Here is a 22,841-nt window from a genome sequence, read left to right on the forward strand (position 1 = left end):
AGGGTGTCTAAAAGTGGCGTTACCATCTCTCTGCGAATTGGAGGGATTTATGTTTGGCTTTTCTTCTTTCAGGATTCAAATAAAACACAGCATATAAGTAATGAATCATTTTGGCAACAGTATTCTAATACTTTTCAGCTATGCTATGTTAAAGCGGAAATATTCCTTCTTAAGTATTTTATGTTATGAGACATGCTTTAATAATATAATTGTTCCTTCAAATTTATTTTTATTAATCATTTCAAAGTTTTGCTATTGAAGCCAATTCCTATTTCCGTCACTATGAAAGCTGCAGTTTCCCTCCGAATTTAAAAGAACTCCAGCAAAGAGCCATCTGTTTTTATAAGCCCGAAGTTTTCAAGTTTAAATTCACTCTTATTAATACATTTACATAAAAATATTTGTAAGGCGCAGAGTTTGGTGGTGCTTGTTAGAAAACAGTGACTTAGCTTACATTTAAGAGATGGGGTTTGAAACATAGCAGAAAACGACAGGATACAGAACTGCACCTTTTATTGCAATATGACATCCTTATTTTGTAAAGCAAGGAAGTGTTTAGCATAATGTCAGGCCTTAGATCATCCCATGTATTTGCATAATATGCCACAAAATGAGGTGTTGCATTGTCATATAATTCCGGTGGCCCTGGTTACGAGCCATCTGTGCAGCAGTAATCATTTAGAAATGTTTTTCTAGATTGTAGCAGGTCCCGAGCTGCAAGATGGGAATAGTGCCTAGTACTGTGCAAATCCCACAGCGTTCTACAGGAACACCACACAACACTGCAATTCCAAAGCACCAAAATGAGGGTTCTTCATGGTATTTTTATTTCCCAAATGTTTCTCTCCATGAAGTCCTTCATGGGCCTCCTCTACCCCAGTGTTCTGTAATGTAAATGGTGTGTCTTTCTTTTTAATTCCTGGTACCAGTGTCTTGAAGTATTGTGTTATTGACACCTAATTATGAATTATTATAAACCAGAGACTGTGGTTGTTGAATAAAAAAGTGTGATCCTTTTGAACTGAGGCTGCGCAAAGTTACGAGCGGGTATAAAAACCTACTCTTCCGATGGAGGTCGCCGATCTAAATTAGGAGGCCAGGCTAAACCAGCTAAAAAATATATGGACCAATTACACGTTCCCACTAATTCTGGTGGAGGTGGTAACTTCATTTCGATTGCAGGCCCACATATTTACTGCAAATGCTTAACAGTCCATCCAGAGATTTTGGCTTCTGTAAGCAGAAAAGTCTCTAGTTTAAATACTGGGCAGAAATGAGGAATAACCAAGAGAATCAGGACCGGAAGTACCAATTCACAGATGATTTCTAAGAGGACCCTCAGGATCTTTTTTATAATCCTTGTTAAATCTACCCTCAACCTACCCAACCCCCAGACCCATTGAAGTGCTGGTGCACCCGTATCAGTACCTCAGAATAGCACCTTTATTGAGGCCAAACCCTCAATACTCATAAGCGGCCTCTTAGTGCTGTATTACCTACGCTTTCTTACTAGAATGCCAAATAGGGTGACGTATAATAACAATCATATGCTGTATCCTTCAAACCTCAAACATTTAGGATCTTTAATGGAGCTGGGATCAGAAGAGGCACAGATGGAGATGAGCATAGATAAGTACCCAAGCCCAACAGGTCCGTGAGCAATAGCACAATCACTGCAGATTTAAGAATTGTCTGTGCTTTATCATTCTTCTTATAATTTCTTATACGTATGGCTGAAAGAAAGGATCCTAGAGGCATATTCAAGTGCTATCATGGGAATTTGGTATTGGGATTCTGTAGGAACTCTTACTTAATCTCCACAACAAGGGAATCCATAAAGACCTTTAAGCACTCTTAGGATTGTGGCTCTACGGCTCTGCTGTACCTACAAAGGCGGAGATCCTGGTAAAGTTCTGAAGCAAGTGCTCTACTATCGGATACATTTGATTCTAACCTAGAGCAAAAATATTGTTGATTGCAAAAGAACATCAAACGCTAACAGATGTATTTGCAATTTGCCACAAACAGAGGAAGACCCTTCTTACCGCATAGTAGAATTTGAATTTATCAAAGTGATTTCGGTGCATAGAACAAAACATAGCTTTCACACATAAGATTAAAAACAAAATATAAAAAGATAAAAATGCATTTAAACACAAAACTAAAATCAGAACCAAATATGACTGACCCAAGAAGTCCATGAACATAGAACAATGGCTCTACCAGAGTGACTCACAAAGTGATAATAAAGTAACTAGGCACTGAAAGTGTTCTTGTTAAGCAATTTCTGGAATTTTGTACAGATGTCCAAACTGAGCCTCAAGTACAGGCCTGTTGCCCTGGTCACATGTCCCACAAGGTCGCCTTAACAAAAGGAATATTTGGTCTGCTTTATTTCCAAGTTGCTCTTAGTTATTATGTTAGACCTAGTCTTGTCATAATGGCCCCAAACCGACATAAAATATGCCAGATCCTCTTTTTCACCACAAAAACATTTGTCTCAAACCTCCGGATTGCGTTTGTTCTTAATATTGTTTAGGGACAGGCACCCTACCTGGCAAGGGAAAGCAGTCTTCTTTCTCTGTAATTTGCTAGTAGAAGAAGATATTGATGGGTGTGGCGCATAGTAGTGGGTCCCTGTCTGTCAACAATTACATTCTTACCAGTACCACAAGATATTGGCTGCTCAGAGACACGATGAGTCCCAAATACCTTGCATATGTATTTATCTAACAGTTTTATAGCTCTCCTTCCACCAGATTGGCATTAAGGCCATGTACAGAGAAAAAGGATAGATGCATATATAAGTAACGAATTGTTGTAATAGGTCATATACCCCATACCAGGCACTATGAAGATTACAAAACACATAACCACACAGTGATGCAACTGAGAGTGTAGGGAGGAAAAGAGGAGGACTTGGGGTGGAGGGCAGGAGAGGAAGCAGGATGCACTAGGAGAAGTGAGGAACTCACACTTAGACAGGACACTCAGGAAAGGCGACTTTGACTTAAAACAAGATGTAAAGCTATACCATTCTATTTCAAAACCTTTCCTAGTACACCTGTGGTGCAGGCAATTCCCACATAGTTGAAAGGTGGAATACATGGACAGGTGCAATGAAATACAATGTGCCAGATGGATTACCTTTCTCTCGCACAGCACTTTGTCCCTCTTTCTGATGTAAATCTACCCAAGTCCTTCACTCTTTCAAACTGCCAACCTACCCATTATCAAATGTAAATATGTTTCTCGGACAATCCAGCACAGCACTGCTTCCAAAAAAAATGTTTGTCTCAAATTCTAAGTGGCATAATTCACCCAAGCCCTAGATAGAATAACCCACCCTCCAAGAACCAAATATTTCAACAACCATCCAGGGTGTGGTCCTCTCCCATCTACAAGGTAGCAATGGCCTTCTAAGACAGTGTCAAATACTTCATTCTCCCTGATGTAGTTGTTATAAACCACCCCACTCATCCAAGGAATGAGGAAATGTAATCACATCCCTCACTTCCCACCAATGGAACTTCAGTGGATTCCTCTCCAAGTCTTAGTAGTTTTCATGACAGTAATGACAGGTACGCCCGCATGTCTGACCACTCATGAGGCCAATGCAGCACCAAGAATCTCCATATCTCCAGACTTGAAATTCAAGAATGAAAAGAAGGGACTAGGACACAAACCTTCTCAACTTTAGCAGCAGGATTGAGAAGGTCACTGCATCGCTCTTGTAGTTGTGAAAGTAACAGGCATCTGTATGAGTAGCATCTTGCCTGTCATTGATAAGGACCTCAAGCTTCAACATCCTATAAGCCGCCCATCTGATATGTACTCTCCACACTCTTTTCAACAGTACAGGATCTTGAATCTGTTCCTAACTTCTTTACCAGCTTCACTGTGTTATGTTGTTTCTTATCTAGGAACATACATAGATCTGTATACATGTAGCAGCATATTACACCCTAACTGGCATTATCCAGGGACGTAGCTTCCATTGGTGCAGCGGGTGGATTGCAGCAGAGCCCAGAAGACTGAGGGGCCCATTGAGTCCTGATCATTGCTGTATTTTATCATTCAAACAGCAGCCGAAGGGGGGAGTGGGCGGGGGGGGGGGGTCCTCTCCTTCTACTAGGCCCATGCCACCCAGGCCACTCTATTGGTTTTACCTTGTGTTCAGAGGTGGAACTCGATTCCTATTTTCTTTGAGTGTAAATTAATCTGCATTTGAACAGATATGAAATAATCGAAGTCTACCAAGAGATTTTGTGTGTTCTCAAGAGGTAAGACAACTGGGTTAGAAAATGGATCCAGTGTTCCATGATTTAGGAGGCTCTTTCTCCATCAGAGAAGAAGCTCTGTTTCTGTTCCAGTGTTGTTATTCATAGGAATTAGGGATCCCTTATATCAGTAATATCCAATTTCTGACAATGATTATGTTTTCCAGGGGTCAGTGATGAGGACTGATAATGTGAACTCACCTGGATCTGATTCATTGGATCATTCCCTGGAGAAACTATTACTTAATTCTCATTAGGAACATCCTACATACAATGTTCCCATGTTGTGGCAGTGACTTTCAGCCATTCCTGGATTCACAACCAAAGGTACTAAGGGCCTCAATTAGGGAGTGGTAGAGCAGGATGACTTACCTAACGCATCTGGTCCTGCTAAACCCTCAGTTCCCCCTGACCGATTTAGAGATGAGAGAATCAATGAGCTACCTTTGATGGACCCTGAAATGGCTCCATTGAAGTAACCACTCACATGACAGCCTGTCTGCCAGAGGATCACTAGGTCATAGGAATGTGCGTACCACCCTAAAAAGGCAGGGTGACGGTCACTGATTTTCCCTGCCCGGGTCTTCCAAGCAAAGGATGACGGACACGGGGAGGGTAAACGTGGAATGGCCAGCAGGGGAGTAACACAGTGCCCCGCATCCCCGTGGCGCAGGCCCCCCCCCCCCTCAGGTCTGAGCACTCCGGATAAAATCCAGAGCAGGGGTCCCTCCTTGTACATTGCAGGGTGGCCCCTTAAACTTTCATTACGCCACCCCTGGCCAGGACACGAAGGAAGAAAACTCCCACCGTGTCAGCAATTTGTTATTTTTTAGAGAAAACAAACTGCAGCATATGGAGTTTCTTTAATTTCCCTAAACACAAACGTTTGTCTAGCATGTTCTTTAAATATGAGATTTGCACAGCAAACCTGCAGTGCTGTGAGAAGAGGCACCCCAGCAGTGGCTCCCTGTCAGACAGGTGGGGGTCTCGAGGCTGAAGGGTCCTTTGCCATGGTGACGGAACCCATAGTCATCACCTCCATGTCGGACTGGCAGGCCGTCGGCCAGTGTCTTTTATGATCACATCAGAATGCTGGGACATATATGCCAACAGCCTCTGCAGAAAATGACTGATGATTTTGGGACTGTGCAGTCTTAGAGTTAGGCATCTAAAATGGCTGCCATCGTTGAAGGCAGTGCGTCATTGTGTTTTTGGGGAAGGCCACTGGTCGGGGATCAGGATCTGGGTAGCCTTGAGTGAGAGGTGAGAAAAAGAGGAGGTGAAACAGGCTTGACAGGGAGGGAGAGAGAAGGAGACGGACTGAGAGGTAAAGATAGAGAAGGAATGGGCTGCCAAAGGGAGGGTGGAGATGGAGGCGGGAAGGAAAGCATATAGAGGGAGTGCATGAAAATAAAAGGAACTGGGGCAGCAGGGAAAAGGGCACAAGAACACTGTTGTCTTGTACCCAAGAGCTGAGCTGCAGCTGGCATGGAGCCCACGGGGCAGCTTTGCCCTTGCCGCGGCTTGTTATTTGCAGCTAAAATGGAGCAGAACAAGCCTGCTGCTCAAGAGCTGCTGGGAACTAGGGAAACCGACTGCGGCAGCAGAGCGAGGAGGAGAGCTGGAGTGTGCATGAGAAAGAACCTGGAGTGGACAGAGAAAAGAGCTGCAAGTTACTGGGGATGAGGAGAGTTTCAGTGTGCTAGAGCTGCCATGTGTGAGGAGAGCTATGTGTACAGACGGGAAGACCTGAAATTGAGGGGGAGAGGGCAGTGGTGTACCGCTGGCGAGGAGAGCTGTGATATGTGAAGAGATCTGCATTGATTGTATTAGGAGACGCAGGTGCAGCAGAGAGGCTGACAACTGGAGTGTAAAAAGGAAAGAGCCCTGAGGCGTATTTACTACGATTTTGTGTGGGCGTCTCCATGGTGCTTCAATGTACTCATCATTATAAATGCCCATGGGCACAGAGCAAAACTGAGCAGCTCCAGAATATTCTTTATGAAGTCCAGGCCCCTGAATGAGTCAGTGTGTGGCGCGTCAGATGTCCCAGGGAAGAACGAGGGCCGCCACGTGCTAGTGAGGAGAGATGAACCCATGGAAGTCTGAGACATAAGCCCCATATCCAATAGAAATCCTAGCTGTGGGAGCCAATAGGAGCCCAAACCTCAAGCCCTGTAGTCAATAGAAATCTTAGCCCTGGAAAACAACACAGGCTTATGACCTTCAGCCAACAGAAACCCTAGCTGTGGGAACCAATAGAAGCCCAGACCCCACACCCAATAGATAATACCCAGGAGAGCTGCACTTTGTGGTCAGAGCTTGGTACTACCAAGAGGAAGAGCTGCAGAATGGAGAGGAGAAGAAAGCCGAGTTTCACCCAGTGCCAGAAGAGAGAGCGCCAAAATGCACACTGGAAAGAGGAGGGCTGCAGTTTACCAGTGAATGAGAGCTGCAATTCACCAGCAGGAACAGAGGCAGTGCAGCGAGAATAGGGGAGTTGCATTTTATCACTGACAAACGCAGGACTGTCATTACCGAGAAACTATTACAGAGAAGTACCAGCAGAGCGAAGCCATCATAGAGAAGAATTCTGGCAACACGTTTTATGTTTAGGATATTAAAAAATGAATTGAGGAAATGTACATTGCGGTTAACAAAGCAGAATATATAAAACATAAAAGGGGGAAAGTGTAGGCTTATGAGTTAAAATCAAGGTCAGGTGCATGACAATCAGTAGGATCAGAGTAGTAAGAAACTGAGGGTTATATTCAGGGTTAATTTTAGGTTAAGGTTGAGAGCTAAAATTGTGGTAAGGGAAAAGTTTAAGAGAAAGGTTGAGGGTTAGAGGTTACCAGGAGGTTTGAAGTGTATGGTCAGGGAGGACTGTGTGGATTAAGGTTACAGTTAGGGTTGTGATTAGTGGCCTGGACTAGATTAGTGGCAGAGCTAGTGTTAGGCTGCAGGTCAAAACTAGAAGTTTGAGGATACATGAATTAAGGGTAGGGATTAAGTTTCATTTTAAGGTTATGGTAAAAAGATTGTCAGTTGCGTAGCAAAGGGGCGTGATTCCACCCCTGCTCTTACCTGCCGCAAAGCAGGCATCACCCCCCTTACCTGTGGCCGTTGCGGGGTGGTAAAAGCAAGGACTGCCACGGGCGGCCAAAGATCTTGCTATGCCACCAATGATTATGGTTAGGGTTGATGGGCCCGATTGATAAAGGTAAAGTGAGACGAAAGTCTTACTTTACGACTTTCGGTATTCACAGAGAGCATTTACTACTTGTAAATACCCTTTGTGAATACCTAAAGTGGTAAAGTCACTTTTTGATATTTACAAAGGGCACTTATGAGTAGTAAATGCCCTTTGTGAATACAAAAAGTCGTAAAGTTAGACTTTTGTCTCACTTTACCTTTGTAAATCGGGCCCGATGTTATTGTTAGGAATTACAATTTGGGTTGGGTTTTGATGTTAAAGTTAGACTTATAGTATTAGAGTTTAAGTTTTCAGTTTGTGTTAGTGTAAGCTTTTGGCCAAGACATCCTAAATGTTTGTGGGTGCATAGCGCAAACTTTCTGGTTCAAAATTGTTTTGCATTGGAGGCTGACAGCAGTGGTTACCTACATAAGAGTCCTCAGATTGATCAGCAGTATGGAACAAATCTCAACAGTTATTCGGTGCCTGTCCAATTGTTGATGGCTAGTTTATGGACTGGTATAGTACAGGTTGATGGACCCAACCTGTAGCAGATATGTATTGTGTGAGTGTAAGAGGATTTTACTTGAAGATTGGTGATTATCTTTCCAGGTTATTTTCTCGGGTAGTGCCATAATATAGTTGTCTTGGAAACTGGAAGGTTTTCAAGTGTCTTCTGAAGTGTAAATGCCCCTGAACGCTGCAAATCTTGGCTGATAGTGAGTTCCAGAGCTTTGTGGCATGTACACAGAAAGCAGTGCTTCTTATGGGCTTCTTATGGTAAGGTGACATGATGATCTTTGGTACAGGCCTGGAGAAGATTGTACTGTTTTGTTTGTATTGCTTGAATTGAACTTGCAGGTAAAGTGGTACTTTTCCTTTTTGATTCTCTCTGGACAATGCAGAGTGCAATGAACATTGCCCTTTTAACTAAAGGTTGTCAGTGGAGTAAGTGCAGCACCGGAGTCATGTTTTCTCATGGGTGAAGGCAAAGAAGGAACCTAACAGCAGCATTTTGTATTAGTTGTATTTTGCGTATGATGAATCTGGGTGCGCCCAAGTATTGAGTGTTGGTATTGTCAAGCTTGACGATTATGAGTGTGAGGATAGCATTGAATCTTTTGTTGGTATGCAGATATGGAAATATGTGACACAATGGTTTTATTGTGTCAAAAGTGTTTTTTGTGACATTGACATGTTCTGAGATTATGAATTCCTTGTGGTAGCATGTATTTTGTGAACAGTGTCAAATGCAGCTTAAAAACTCCAGAAGCAAAAGTGGAACCACTCCACTCTTGTCCAATGTGCGTTTTTGGCCTTGCCAAATGAATATGATGGCCGACTCTTTTCCTCTGCCTGATCTGAAGCCAGACTTCTGGTCTGGCATCAAGTCATTTTCTTTTGCAAAAGTTGAATAAACACTGTTTTTTAAAAATATTTTGCCTAAAATTCGGTCATTTGGTATAGGCCTGTAGTTTTCTGGGTTGGATTGGTCAAATTGTTTTAACAAGTGGCCTAATGTAGGTGGTTTTTAGCTTGGTTGGGAATGGACCTAGTTCCAGGATATTGTTAAGTAAGCTTCTAACTTTTTCCCCTGAATAGGTTGTGAGATGGAGATCTTTAAAGATTTTTGGAAGGGCTGGGTCTAAAGGTAATGCTGGTCATACTGAGCATTTACTTTTTATGCTAATTTTGAGGAAACCTTTTTCTGAGAGGGTACTAAAAGTGTGTACTGGTGGAAGATTGCTTTTGTCTCATTGTATGGTGACTGGGTCATTTGTTGGGGTGATTTCTGTGATCTCTCTATTTTGCCAATACAATCCTTGTTTGTAATGTAAAATTCAAGTGGCATGTCTTTGTGGTATGTGGATGCAAAGTCTTCGCAAACCATGCATCTGTAATGAAAATGAAGTCTGGTTTCTGAGAGTAGATCAAAATATTGAAATTATTTTTGCTCATTTGAAAAGTAAGCCCTTTTAGTAGTTGTGTTTCTTTCCTCTTGATTTTATGATGCTTTGAGAGGGATGCTTGGTGGTCTAATATGGGAGGAGGAACAGAGACATAGCAGATATTTGTGTCGGTGGGTTGGAGGGCAGTCTGGTTGCAGGTTGAGGTGGAGGTGTAGGAAAGTTTGCTGGAGAGAACCTTGTGATCATGCTTTTGTGCCTTTCCATTATATTTAGTTTTCTCTTGACAAGTGACATTGCATTTGTCATTTGTTTGTGTTGTTTTGGTAAGTCACGTGGTGTTGTTGACGAAACTATATGGGTGATATGGCCTTCAATAGTTATATTCACCTTGTGAATGGATATGAAGGGTGTGTATTTAAGGTCGATAGTTTGTATGGCGTAGTAGTAATTAGAGATTGCATACAAGGTGAATGCTTAGCTGGAGCTGTTAAGGCGGAGATACAGAATTTTTGGTCCTAGGTCCATTCCAGGACCAGCCAGGCAATATTCTTAACCTGGCACCGATTTCCTGTCGTCGTGGCTGGATGCTGTAAGCACTCTGTTTAGATAACCCTAGTGATCAGATGAACTGGGCCAATACGAACCCTAGCTATAGGAACCTATGAAAACCCTAGCTCTAATTCCATTAGAACCCTTATTTATAGGAATAAAAGGGAGCCCAAGTCCTACAGCCAAAAGAAACTCTAGCCCTCGTAACCAATGAAAGCCCAAACCCTAACATCCAACCAACAGAACCCCTTGCACTTGAAACCAATAGGAGCCCAAGTTTTAAACCCTACAGTCAATAGAAACCCTAGCTGTGGCAACAAATAGGTGACCAAGCCCTATACCCTACAGCCAATAGAAACCGTAGCCCAATAAACCCATGGGAGTCTAAGACCTAAACACCATATCCAATAGAAATCCTAGATGTGGAAGTCAATAGTGGAAGTCAAGCCTTAAACCCTGTAGCCAATAGAAACCTTAGCCCTGGAAAACAACAGGAGCTTAAGACCTTCAGCCAATAGAAACCATAACAGTGGGAACCAATAGGAGCTCAGGCCCTACAGCCAATAGAAACCCTAGCTTTGTAGATCTGGTCACGTTAAACTTAAGGTCTGTGCAAGGTGAGAGGGGAGGAATAAAGCCTGTTCAGGTGCCTCTTACCCCAGCCCAATCACTTAGACTGCAACTTATGTGCGGTCGGGCCAGGGACCCGGTGCTCCAGTTAGAATCTCCCTGGTTACAGAATGGCCCAACACATACTTTTCACCTCCTATTCAACACTGCAGGTGAAGCCCAATTTAACCAATTTGAAATGCTATTACACATTTTAAAATACTTTTCTAAACATCCCAAACACTAGTGCTAACCTTGTGTGAGGTACACAATTTAAGAGAAACAAAACAGTAAATAGCCTCAAGAAGCTTAAGCTAAGTTCTTAATTATTAACGTGTTTTTGGTCTTTTTGTAACCTTACTATATGTATTTTTTTTAATGAAGCACTTATCAGGTGTGCACGAGCAATTGATTGATTAAAATGAGAATTGCACATCAAAATTCCACCTGATCTTACCAATATTGTGCTGGACTTGTTCTCTGGACTGCTAAGAGGTCACAGAAGCTAGTGGGCACCAAAAGAAGATGGCTGCCGTGTTTCCCCTTTCTCAAACTTTAAGGGCTGTGCAAGGTGGGATCAGAGGAGGAAGCTCTGTTCAGGTTACTCTGGGCCCAGCCCAATGACTTAGACTGCAAATGGTGTGCTGAGGTGGGCAGGGATGCACACACTGGACTTCTTGCCTGATGATGCCTATAGTTCAACAAAGAGAGCATCACATATAACATCTTTAAGACTTGCTGTTAGGAAGCTCAGACCTCAGGTTCCTGTCACTGTGCTCTTGCTTGGATGTGAGTACAGGGCTCAAGAACTGAGATATGGGGGTCATCGATGATCATGACACATAAATGCTACGTCTTTCAGCTCTGTTAAGGAACACGCAGCACAATCTAGTGTACCTTTTGTTTCCTATTGGGCATGGTGTTCATAATGACAATGGATTGGGATGCGACCCTAGTGATTATCAGTGGCTAAGATTGATTTAAGCCTTCCATCCATTACTTTTTTGTATACTACAGTGTGTCACTCTAAGTGGGATGGGTATGCCCAGACATGGGTCCCATGCACACTATGCCACTGGAAGCAAGCTATACCAGGCTGTACTCTTCCCATTGGGGCAGGGACAAGACTGATTTGTATATGGCTGGGTCCAAACTGAGGTGGCATGGTGTGCAAAATAACAATGGATTTGAATGCGGCCCAAGCGATTACCATTGGCTGAGATTAATTCAAGCATTCCATCCATCACTTGTTGCTATACTATGGTGTGTCACATTTTGCATCAACAGAATATGAGTACAGACCACCCATTTTAAGCAACAAACAACTTTGGCTTATACAAAATTTGGTGGCTAGAATTTTCGATGGATAAAGAATGTGCACTTAGTCTTGTCAGTATTGCAGGCCTTTCGCTGGGTGCCTGTGTCTGAAATAGCAAACTCCCTGATTTATAGCTGGGTGGAGGAAATTCTGAAGGCAACACGTGCATTCTGCCTACCATACCATCCTTATAATGGAGAAATTCCAAGATTTAGCCCTACCTTCACAAATAGAAGGATTTTCCGTTACCTCTAACCTGTAAGTCAGACTCCAGGTCTTTTTCTTTAATAGACAGAGTCCTTCATCTGCTTTTCCGGATTCATGATATTTACCAAGAGGCTCCCTATGTTTCACCTAGGCCTTCAACCTTACAGTAGCCCTCTTATAAAGTGGCAAAGATTTTGGTTGGTCATTTTAAGTTCAGACATCTGAACTATGGGACTCTCTAATACACTTCTTATGAAATTACTCCTCTTCAATGTCCATATAGAGTGGAAAACATGGCTATAGACACCCATGACTCATTTCGGTTGACTCCCCTATTCCACCAACCACGGCAGAGCATTATTCAAGAAATTCTATCACAACAAGCAGCCACTTTTCACTTGAGCCACCTCTCACCATATAAACAGTAGTACCATACAGCGCCTCACAGATCCAACCATTACCAGAACCATCTCTTACCAGAGTAATCTCTTTGAAAAGTCACTTCTCACCCAAGATAACTTTCACCATCCATAAACACTGCTGACCACCGCCAATTCTCACCAGAGCACCCACTCACACAGCCGCCTCTCAGCAGAACATTTAATCACCAGAACCACTTCAGACTGATCCCCTTTCACTAAAGCTTCCTCGCATAGAGCACCTCATATGGAGTGACCACTCACCTCTCGCTGAGCCGCCTTTTACCTAAGCCACCTCTCAGCAATCTATCTCTTACCGAACCACTTCTCACTAGAGGTGCCGCTCACCAGATTATCTTGTCACCAAATTACCACTCACAAAGCCATCTCATAACAAAACCACCCATTACCAGAACTACATCTCCAAAACCATTTGTTACCAAAGCTGCCACTCAAAGGACCACTTCCCACAGACCGAACCACACCTCAATAGACACCCTTCAGGAGCAAAACCTCTCTTCAGACCCACCTCTCACCAATGCTACCTCTGACCAAATCAACCAATCACAGAGCCACCTCTATCAGCACCGCCTTTTACGAAAGAAACCTCTCATCAGTCACCCATTGCCAGAACAACCTTTCAGCATAACCGTCTCTTGCTGAAGCTACTTCTCAGCCTTTGGCCAAAGCCACCTCTCATCAAATCAACATCTCACAAAGCCCTATCGCAACACCCACCTACCACAAGAACCATCTCTCCCCAGAACTGCGTCACATTAAACCCAGGTGAAACTCTTAAAATGTCTGTGAATTTTGTGAAATGCCCCAAAATTTTGTGAAATTAAGCAAATTGCTTAATGCTGGTCCGGCCCTCGCATCAAAATAGACACAAGGAAACAATATCTGCTCACGTTCGGGTTGTCTGCGTTGTTCCCTCCTCCCGCGGTGGGTTTTTGTCCTGAACAAAATATTTTTAAATGCCGTCGTGTGCCTTGCATCCAAAATGGACACAAGGATGAATTTTACATAAAAATTGCGTGTGACGCCGTCTCTCTCTAGACCAACACTCTCCAGAACTCCTTTCTGTCTAGCCCTAAAAGCAAAGCTGTTATTGTCTGTTTATTATAATTGTTGCTTTCTGTTATTGCCTCTGTCCAACACTAACTGCACTGTTGTCTAAATGTCTTTCTCCAGCACGAGTTTACTTTTGTGTTGTCCTCCCTGTGCAGCTGTACATGGGGCACAAAGATATATATTAAATGTGGAGCATGGCACACACACTTGACATTATTCTCTGTGTGTTGCACCCAGTAAACTGAAGCACCCAAAGTATACTTGTATCTGAAGAGTGGACTAGGGGCCAGAAATACATACCATCGTGCTTGCGATTAGCTACCAGAGAATGTTTTGCAATCACATTTCGGTTGTAAAACATTCACACAAACCGCTGCGAGTTGCTGTTAGTAAGGGACGCCCTTAACATGCCCCCTCCTAATACCGAATAGTCATCCCATTTTTTGACTCGGTAATAGGTTACCGAATTGCACAATAGGGTTTGTACATTCAAAAAAGTTTTTTTTGCGGTTGCAAACGGGCCGATTCTGCAAATCAGGCCATTTGCGAGCTCAAAAAAGCTGCGCACATCTGGCCCTAGATGCCGTTCTGGCACGCACTGACTCTTTAATTTACTTTGTGCAGCACTGAGTACACAACTACCATTCTATGTGCACTTATCTTCCATTCCTTTACACTGTGATTGATGCTTAGAAGAGAACACGCTTCCATTCAGCACTGAGCACTGAGCACAGTGCAAGGGATCTAAGTGCACAAGTATCTGATTCCCTGCACACAGTACCCGATGCTCAGGAGACAGGACTTCTTTCATTCTCTTTTCCTCTTTCCACAGATCTTTAGAAACCGTGACCACGAGAACCTGGGACCGGATGAATACCTGAGCCACCGGTGTGCCCACGACGAGGACTATTTGGCACAGCTGCATCCTGACTACCCTCCCTCGTCATACCCGTCTCAGCATCAGTACCCCCGTCGGGCTGCGGATGCCCCCTACTGCTACCCCCCTCCCGGCTCCCGAGCACCCTACGTGTGTCCCAAAGAGCAGTATGTGTGAGTTCACCGCCAGCGGAAAGGGGGCAGGGCCAGAGCACTCTTCATGGCTCCTCCCAACCAGCATAGACTTTTCCTATTCTTGGCATTGGATCCTCCGATCCGGGCGTTGACTTTTTCCTATCTTGGGTGTTTGCTCCTCCTGCCCGGCACTGAACTTTCCTGCCCTGAGTGCTGGATACTCCCAAGTGGACGCTGCAATTCTGACCTGAGTTTTGACTCCTACCAACAGGCATTGACCTTCCTCTTCTGGCTGTTGTGGCCTTCAAATTGGGTATTGCCACTTCCTGGCTGCTAGCTCCTTTTAGCTGGACATTGATTTTTCCTGTCCTGTTCGTTTGTTTGTTTCTCTGAACTGACGCTACATTTTTGTATCCTGGGTACGGACTCCAACCAGGTGAGCAATGACTCTTCCTACTTCTGGTTTTGACGACTCCTGATCAGCACTGACTTTTTCTGTCGTGGGTGGGGGTTCATCCCGATCGACTTGTGTCTGATCCTCCTCTTGGCACTGAGATTTCCTGCAGTAGTCTCCAGCCTTTGAAGCCTGAATACTGGTTCTGTCAATCTGTCCCTTGGTTCACCCTGTCCTATCCTTGCTCAGACTGAGTGTTCCATTCTGCTGCTGAACACATCTAGTATTATTGACATGTTTTCTGGCTGTGTCCAATAAGAGATCTGAATTTTTTTAAGTGCAAGGTGCTGACCTCAACAAACTTGACTCATATTCTGGCTTCTCTCAGCGTAGGCTCCAAATGCTCTTGTTCGTGGCCAGCGTTTTAGCTTCTCGCTTGCCAAGCTACGACTTCTCTCGCCCCAGGTTCTGGCACTTGCCTGGTGTTCTGTTATCTTTAAGTCTAGTCTCTGGCTTCTGATGTCCTATGTCTTGGTACTTGCTCCTCACTACTAAACTCTGGCTCATCATGTCCTTCAAGTCAGAAATTTGACCTTTTTGTTGGTCTTGAGCTAGATTGTACTCTGTTACATTTAGACAGCAGGATTCAGGTGAGCGACATGGCAGTATCAGTTAGAGGTGGTTCATCGTAACCTCATTTTTCCTCGAAACTCAGCATATAACATCATTAGTCTTCTAACACTTACAAAATATGGTCATTGAAAATAGTCATCTGGAAATTAACATGTTCCATCAAAATGCAGTTCCTTACAACAGAGCTCCCAAGTCTCTTCGCTGATGACATCACAGAACACATTGTCATTTAGTGACCATATCACACAGCGAACTGGCATTTCGCTGATCATAACCTAGTGGATGACATCACAAATCATACTGTTTGGCTACTGATTACATCAAAGATTATATTTGATCACTGGTGATGAATATTGTTTGGCTGACTACAATATTTTACTGCTGAAGGTATACCAGAATACTTTGATTGCTGCAGATAACATAAAAGAGCACATTCCCCTGAGCTGATGACATCAGAGAGTACATTATTTATCTTCCCACGATGTAGCAGAGCAGGCCGCCTTACTGTACTACAACTAACGAGATCTCGAAAAATATTATTTATCTCGTGATAGAAACAAAGACCAAACTGTCCCATTGGTTATATCTTAGGCAATGGTAGTTCTCTGGAGATGACATCACATTGCACATTATTTACAGTTCATGAATCATATTGTGGCACTGATGATGACGTCACTGAGAACACCTTTTCACTGCTGGTGCCACAAACCCCACGTTGCTTCAGATGCAGAGCAGCTTCTTCCATGCTGATGACATCATAGTTCATGTTGTCACTTAATCACTAGGCCATTACTTGTACATTTCGTGGCTGTGGGACACCTACCCAAAAGCGACTGATGCCCCTATTACATATTTAGAACGCATGTAGGCCCTATACAATCTAAATAGGGTGGAGGGGACATTTTCCCCTTTTACCAAATGTCCCGCACCGATCAATCTCTAAATGAGAACCTATTTCCTCATCCAGTCATCAATAATGCAGTATTCTTTTTTTTCATAATTGCAAACAGACTATCACAGACTCTAGTAATTGATCAGAAAATGTACTTTCTACGTGTGCCCAGAAGCTATTCACTCTGAAAGCTTCCAACGAATCAGTCATAAATCTTTTCATCAGGGCCTAAGAACCAGAGAGGCAGACTGTGCAGGCAGGGCTGGACCGCGCCATTCTCAGGTAACTGACGTCCGTGAGCATTCGAGGCGCGCGCTCCTCGCTTTGCATGCTGGGGGCTCGAGAGAAGCCTGCACAACAAAGGTAAGCAGCTCTGCTTTCAGCCCAGGTGCGCTGGGGCCCACCCAAAGTCAGCCATTCACTTGGAGGGCACAAGCCAAGTATGTTGGCGGAAATCAAAAATAATTTGGAACCCCTCCAGAGGCGTGGGCAGCAGCTGCTGGCGAGGACAGCAATCACATAATTCGCCCTTATTAGGAATTCTGCACAGTCGACTACATCTATAACATGATTATTTAAAAAAAATCCCCCAGCATCCGAGTGGAAAATAAAGAACATTTCGCCACCGCCCTCCCCATCCGAGAGGGAAATATGGATCGGGCCCCATCTTGAAATGAAAAATCAATCTCCCCAGCCAGGAGCTGTAGTATTTCTTTTTCGGTTGCGTCATAGCTGGTCCGGGCATTGATTCTGTGGCACTGCCAGGGGAGGGGGCAGCTCTCTCCGAGGCATTGTTTTAATGCCTGGGTCTGTTAAGGGTCAATTGAGGGGAAGAGGGCAGGAGGCATCTCCTGCCTGAGAGCTAAGGGACAAAAAGAGGGAGAAAACGACAGCTGATAGTAAGAGAAAAAATGCGACGTGCCCACACTGGTGACAGGGACAGATAAATAACATAATACGAGAGAAAAGGGCTCTATATGGAAAGGAGAGACAAGGAGAGAGTTGGGCAAGAAGGTAGTAAAGACATATAAAAGAAAAGTAAAGACATATAAAAGAAAGGAAGAACAAACAAAGCAATAGCATGGAAGCAAGGAAATAAGCAGGAGGCAAAAATAAGAGAGGAATAAAGTGGTATTGGAAGAATAACAAGCCTTGGCAAAGCCAATCTATTTTAATGCGTGCCGATTAGAGGTTTGCAAGCTGCACAAATGTAAAACCAATTAGCATTTCCAGTGATTGTTTGTGTACTGGTGAGCAAGCGCAGGCAAACATTTCTGGAAAAACTGATGCTACAGAAAAAGGGTTGATTTATTTTCTGTAGCATTTATCTAACAGGTGCTTTTGTCAGTGGTCACTCCCAGTGCTACTGGACTGCTTATAATTTGATTAGAAACATGGGGACCGTCATGGCATAGCAAACCATAACGGAGTATGCTGCATTCTATTTCAAGACAGCGCCATAGTTATATCTGTTGGCAAGCGGCCTGCTTGCACTGGGGAGTGAGCACTGATAAAAGCACTTGAAGAATGGAGGGTACAAATGGTTAAGCAAACTTGTTTTTCTGCAGGATCCATTTTTCACATATTTTCATCAACACGGTATCCGGTTTATTTGTTAAAGAGTCACTCATGCATCCTAATGGCAGTGGATGGATACACCCAAAATGCCAATAGAAAAACAGTGATACCGAAATACTCTTATCGGCTGATCCAAGGTATGATTGGCAATGTCTCAAGCCAAAGGCTAAAGGATCTTGAATTATAGAAGCCAAACGCTGAAGGAGCGTGAACCTAATCCTCCTGCAGTAGGAGAGATTGCAATATGTTCCCCATTGCCACAAGTGGTGCGAGCTCCATACAGGAAGAGAAGTAGGAAGAAAAGAACAAGGAAATAGTGCACTAGTGAGAAGCAAAGAAGAGTGCATCAGTTGGACAGAAAAAGCAAGGAGGATAAGAGAGGAACCAAAACAAATGGAGAAGTGAGAAAGAAAGGGACAACAACGACCGAAAAAAGCATGGGGACAATGATATATAAAAACACGCGGTATGAGAGAAAGGAGGAAAAAAGCAATAAAAAAAGTCTGGAAACTAGAATATCATCAGAGAGCAATATTAACAAAAGAATAAACAGCTTGCTAGAGTAAAAAGGACTCAGTGAGAGAAAAAGGAACACAATATAAATGGAGAAAGGCACAAATACAAAAGGGTAAAACAAACGAGAGAAAGGGAGAGAGCATGAGACTTCAGATCAGAAGGAAATAAAGAAAGAGGAGAATGGAGAAACTGGGGGCACTGTGCAGGATGAGCTCAGAAGCATCATTGTCTTTTGCAGATGGAATAATGCAATTTCCCCGCTAAGCTCCAGGCTTCATCCCTTACAGCTGCATTTGGAAGTGACCTCGGGCAGAATTGCCAATGAGTTTTTGTTTGCATTTTTTATATAATCTGGGAGATAAAAGCTGGGCTAGCGGACACGCTGGAGGGAGGGAGGGAGGTGCACTCAGCTCTCCCGTTTCCCATGCTTGTGACTATGAACATTTGATACATGGGACTTGAAGGCTGTGTGCTTGTGAGGGTGCTGCAGCTGGAAACCTTAGCTGACCAACTTACCCTCAGGTCTGTACAGTGAGTTTATCTCTCCTTCTCTAACTAAACTTTAATTGAGCAGTTCTGATTAGGACAGATATCCTTCTGTCAATGCCTCGCCGTCTCTCTTGTCTGTCTAGCTATCAAACTATTCTCTCCATATAGCTATTCACTCACTCACGTGAGTCAATCTGTCAATCTGTTTCAAAGTACTGTTTGCCAAGCACGTATCACCAGAGGCTAAGGGCATCCAGTGGTGAATTTGTAAAACAACAAGTGCTGCGTCTCTCGTCAGGAGGCAGATTGCACCAGCCCTCCTGCATCTCCTGTTAGCGCTGCCTAAAACAGAACCAACTCCTAACTATGAAAGTGGGTAGAGGATATGATGTAATGGCCAGAGCTGCCAACTTTGGAGGTGGGGAACCAGGCTCAAGTCTCGGCGTCGGCTCAATATTCTGTGCAAATCACTTAAGCTCCATGTGCCTTCCTTAAACAAATGTGTCCTTAACTGGTGCTGATGAAAAGTGCTGGTGTTGATGATTGAGTGCCAGTGCTGAGCACTGGAAACCACAGGCTCAAATTTAGCACTGAGGGCATCCCGATTTGGAAAGAAGTAGCAGTTCCCAGCCTTTCACACCCAGCCCCAGGCAGACCGAGGGAAATTATGTCACTTTGTCACAAAAAGATAAGCTTGAACTCCCTTTTGGTTGGAATAGCCAAGTTTGATTAGCTACTTCATTTAGCTTTCATCTTTGGGTGTGATATACTGTAGCTCTCTACTTTGTTTTAGTCGATTGCCTATTTTAAGCAAGGAAATATATCTCTGCTTTACAGAGAGTTTTGTCGTAGCTAAAAATAGTGCTAGGTTATTCTAAAAGCTGAAATCCCTGATTTAAGACAGTCTTGAGGCTCTCATGGCTTAGAACAGCCCTAAAACTGCTTTAAGCAATGGAAGGTCACAGTAAACTAGCCTCTTCTATCCTCATTTGGGATTCAAGCAAGGAAAGATGGACCTAATTTACGAAGAGTTCCTTGCTTAAAATAATGTTAGGGCAATATTAAACTTGGACTTAAGCCAGAATTAAAGATTTCCTGTTTAAAGCAATAAAAAATGATCTCAAACCAGGTAAAATAGCCTTATATTATGATGTGTTCATTGCCACCTCTATAAACAATGGCCGGACACAACCTTCAGAAGGCTGCCAACCGCACTCTTATTCTTTATTTTTGAATACCTGAATAAAAGAGAAATTCTCAAATCTCAGTGCTTTGTGGAGGATGGAACGGTGACACAGTCTAGATTCATGAGGGATTGCAGACACGTTTACTAGTGCTGAAATGAAGGAGAAAGGGCCTCTAACAGACCAATACGATGGTTTCCACTTTCAAAAGGCATCTATGTAACTTGAACCTGATTGAGCAATTTAAAACTCACAAAGAGTTTAACAGCCTATTATTTTTTCTTCTTGACTGGATATTAGGAATGACATACAATCCCCGATCCTTGGAGAACAGGATTCTGCCTCTTGCACCCCTTCTCATCTCTGACCCTTAGTATCTTGGTTGAGGGAAGGGGCAGTTTCAGACTTGGACCTTCTGTTGTCTTCATTGACAGTATGCCACTATCGTCAAAAAACACCAACACCCTTTCTTGTATATGCACTTCTTTCACGTTTTGTTCAATTGCTCACGCCATACGCCTGTTGTTTGTGATGGCTCGGGGTGAACCAGCCACTTCTTTCCATCGCCAAAGCTCTGCAAACAGGCATCAACAGCTGCAGAGTGCTTAGGTAAGAGTCTTCACAAATTGACTCAGGCTTGCTGCCATTGGACAGGACATCACAAGTTACGAGGACAAGAGGAAACCATAGTCAAGCAATTTGTATAATGAACTCAGATTATTCCCTCTTTACGCCAGGGGAGGACGCCTGGGTTGTATGATCCTGGGACACATGGAAAGACACTATTTTTGGGTGTCTGAAAAGTGCTGTTATGAGTCTTAATCTATAAAAATTGATAAAGCACCTTCTGTGAACAAGAAGCTACTGAGCCAGTTTTACACTATCATAATTGCCAATGCAGTATTTTATGCTCTGATACCTTACCAGTTGTTCTTTAGTTTCCTATCAATCTCGTTTTGTATATTTTGTTCCTGGTGAGTAATGCAAATTTAAGGATCTCCTTTATTTAGTAGAGTTGGGGTGTCAACAGTTGACAGTGAACCTGCTCCCGAACATATATAGTGCTTGACCACATTCCCTTACAGACTCCTCACAGAAGGTCCCAGCATGCAATGGACCTATATTTAAATACCTGTTTACTACCCTATATCTATAGTCGACCTTCAGGCATATATGTCTGTTACAGATCTTGACAATGGCTCCTTGGAGAAAAAGTAGTCATTGTTGCAGCATTTCCGGCAGTCAGTTATATCCTCCCACTGTATTCCACAATCACTCATGACATCATTTCCTGTTTCTTGCTCATGTGTTGCTATTTCCTGCAATCAGGTACATATAGGAAAAAGCAATTAAACATTAAGAATAGATGCATAATATGCTTATTTTCTTTGGATTAGTTTGTGTTACAAAATGGTATCATGTTTGTCTTGATTAGTTAAAGCATTCAGGCACAACTTGAAATTAATGCTGAAAGTTTGCAGTGAAAACGACAGTTAATTTATTGTTTAAATAACAGAGTATTTGAGGCACTTGCCATTTACATGTTTTTACCACAGAGATATATTTCACCTGAAGTTCAATGAAAACAGAATGTGAATCACAGAGAAAGAAATCAAGAAGTTACTGCTACATTTTGTTGGCGTTTACACATAAAATGAAAACAATGAGTATTAAAAACCTTGTAGTATTTATGTTACAATGTAATTGTGTACAAACTGGTTGAATTGGTAAAACTGGTTCCGAGTTGGTTGAAGAAAAAACTGTATTAAGTGCTTTTTGAGCAAAGAGTTTTGTTTCCTTCTTCCAAACTGTATTGCTATTTTGGGACAGGTTAACTCTGATCTCTATTTGGAAGTAACTATTTTCTTCAATGAGTTACTCGAGGGAACATTAATTGTAACCAGTGATGGGCAGTAATTGCTGTTTAAGTCCCATACATTTCTAACTGAAAACGAATGATTTTTCACCTAAAATGTTGAACTTCCAGTCAAAATGAAAAGGCTGCAGTTTCTCCTTCGTTTTGCTTTGTGTGAGCAAGAGCCAACTTGTCATTGTTTTAACATAAATGTTTGTACGCACACACTTACTAAATGTCAACTTTAACCTAAAAGCATATTCTTGGTTTCCTTTTAAGCAAAAAGATTTGTCACTTCCTAGTATTGGATTCTCATTTCTAGTAAATATAAAATTGATTTGATAAATTGCTGTTTTTGTTTACTTTTTAATTAAAAACACTATTATAACTGCAAATTAATTTCTAGTTCAACGTTTTTAGACGCCACAAATTTCTTTGTAATCTCAATTTCATTTTGAATAAAAACACCTATTTTTTTTCTGAAATTTTACAAGGCTCAGCTGTAGAAACGAAAATATTTCCATCTATTTTCGATGAAAGTTAGACACTATTCAAAACTACAAGTGGTTTTTGATTTTTACAGTTTTTGCACTCTCCTCCGTGTTTTTTCTGGGGTAGCAAATATAAATGATTGAGAACTTGATGAGATGAAAAGTGTTATATTTTGGCAATTTAAAAAAAGTGAAAATGCCATTCATCTCATTTACTGCTTTAGGGGCTTATTACG

The 22,841-nt window shown here is 42.7% G+C and overlaps 1 protein-coding gene across 1 annotated transcript in view; it reads left to right on the forward strand.

Moving 5' to 3' along the window:
• The window catches only part of NECTIN1 (nectin cell adhesion molecule 1), a 484,094-nt gene extending 468,803 nt beyond the window's left edge, over positions 1-15,291 (forward strand). Inside the window, exon 9 of the mRNA XM_078682171.1 lies at positions 14,395-15,291. Within this exon, the coding sequence (XP_078538297.1) occupies positions 14,395-14,616 (222 nt within the window). The 3' untranslated portion in view covers positions 14,617-15,291. The remainder of the gene's footprint in view (positions 1-14,394) is intronic.
• The last annotated feature ends 7,550 nt before the right edge of the window (positions 15,292-22,841 follow it).

This window comes from Lissotriton helveticus, chromosome 3_1, assembly GCF_964261635.1.
Source record: "Lissotriton helveticus chromosome 3_1, aLisHel1.1, whole genome shotgun sequence".
NCBI classification, from domain to species: domain Eukaryota; kingdom Metazoa; phylum Chordata; class Amphibia; order Caudata; family Salamandridae; genus Lissotriton; species Lissotriton helveticus.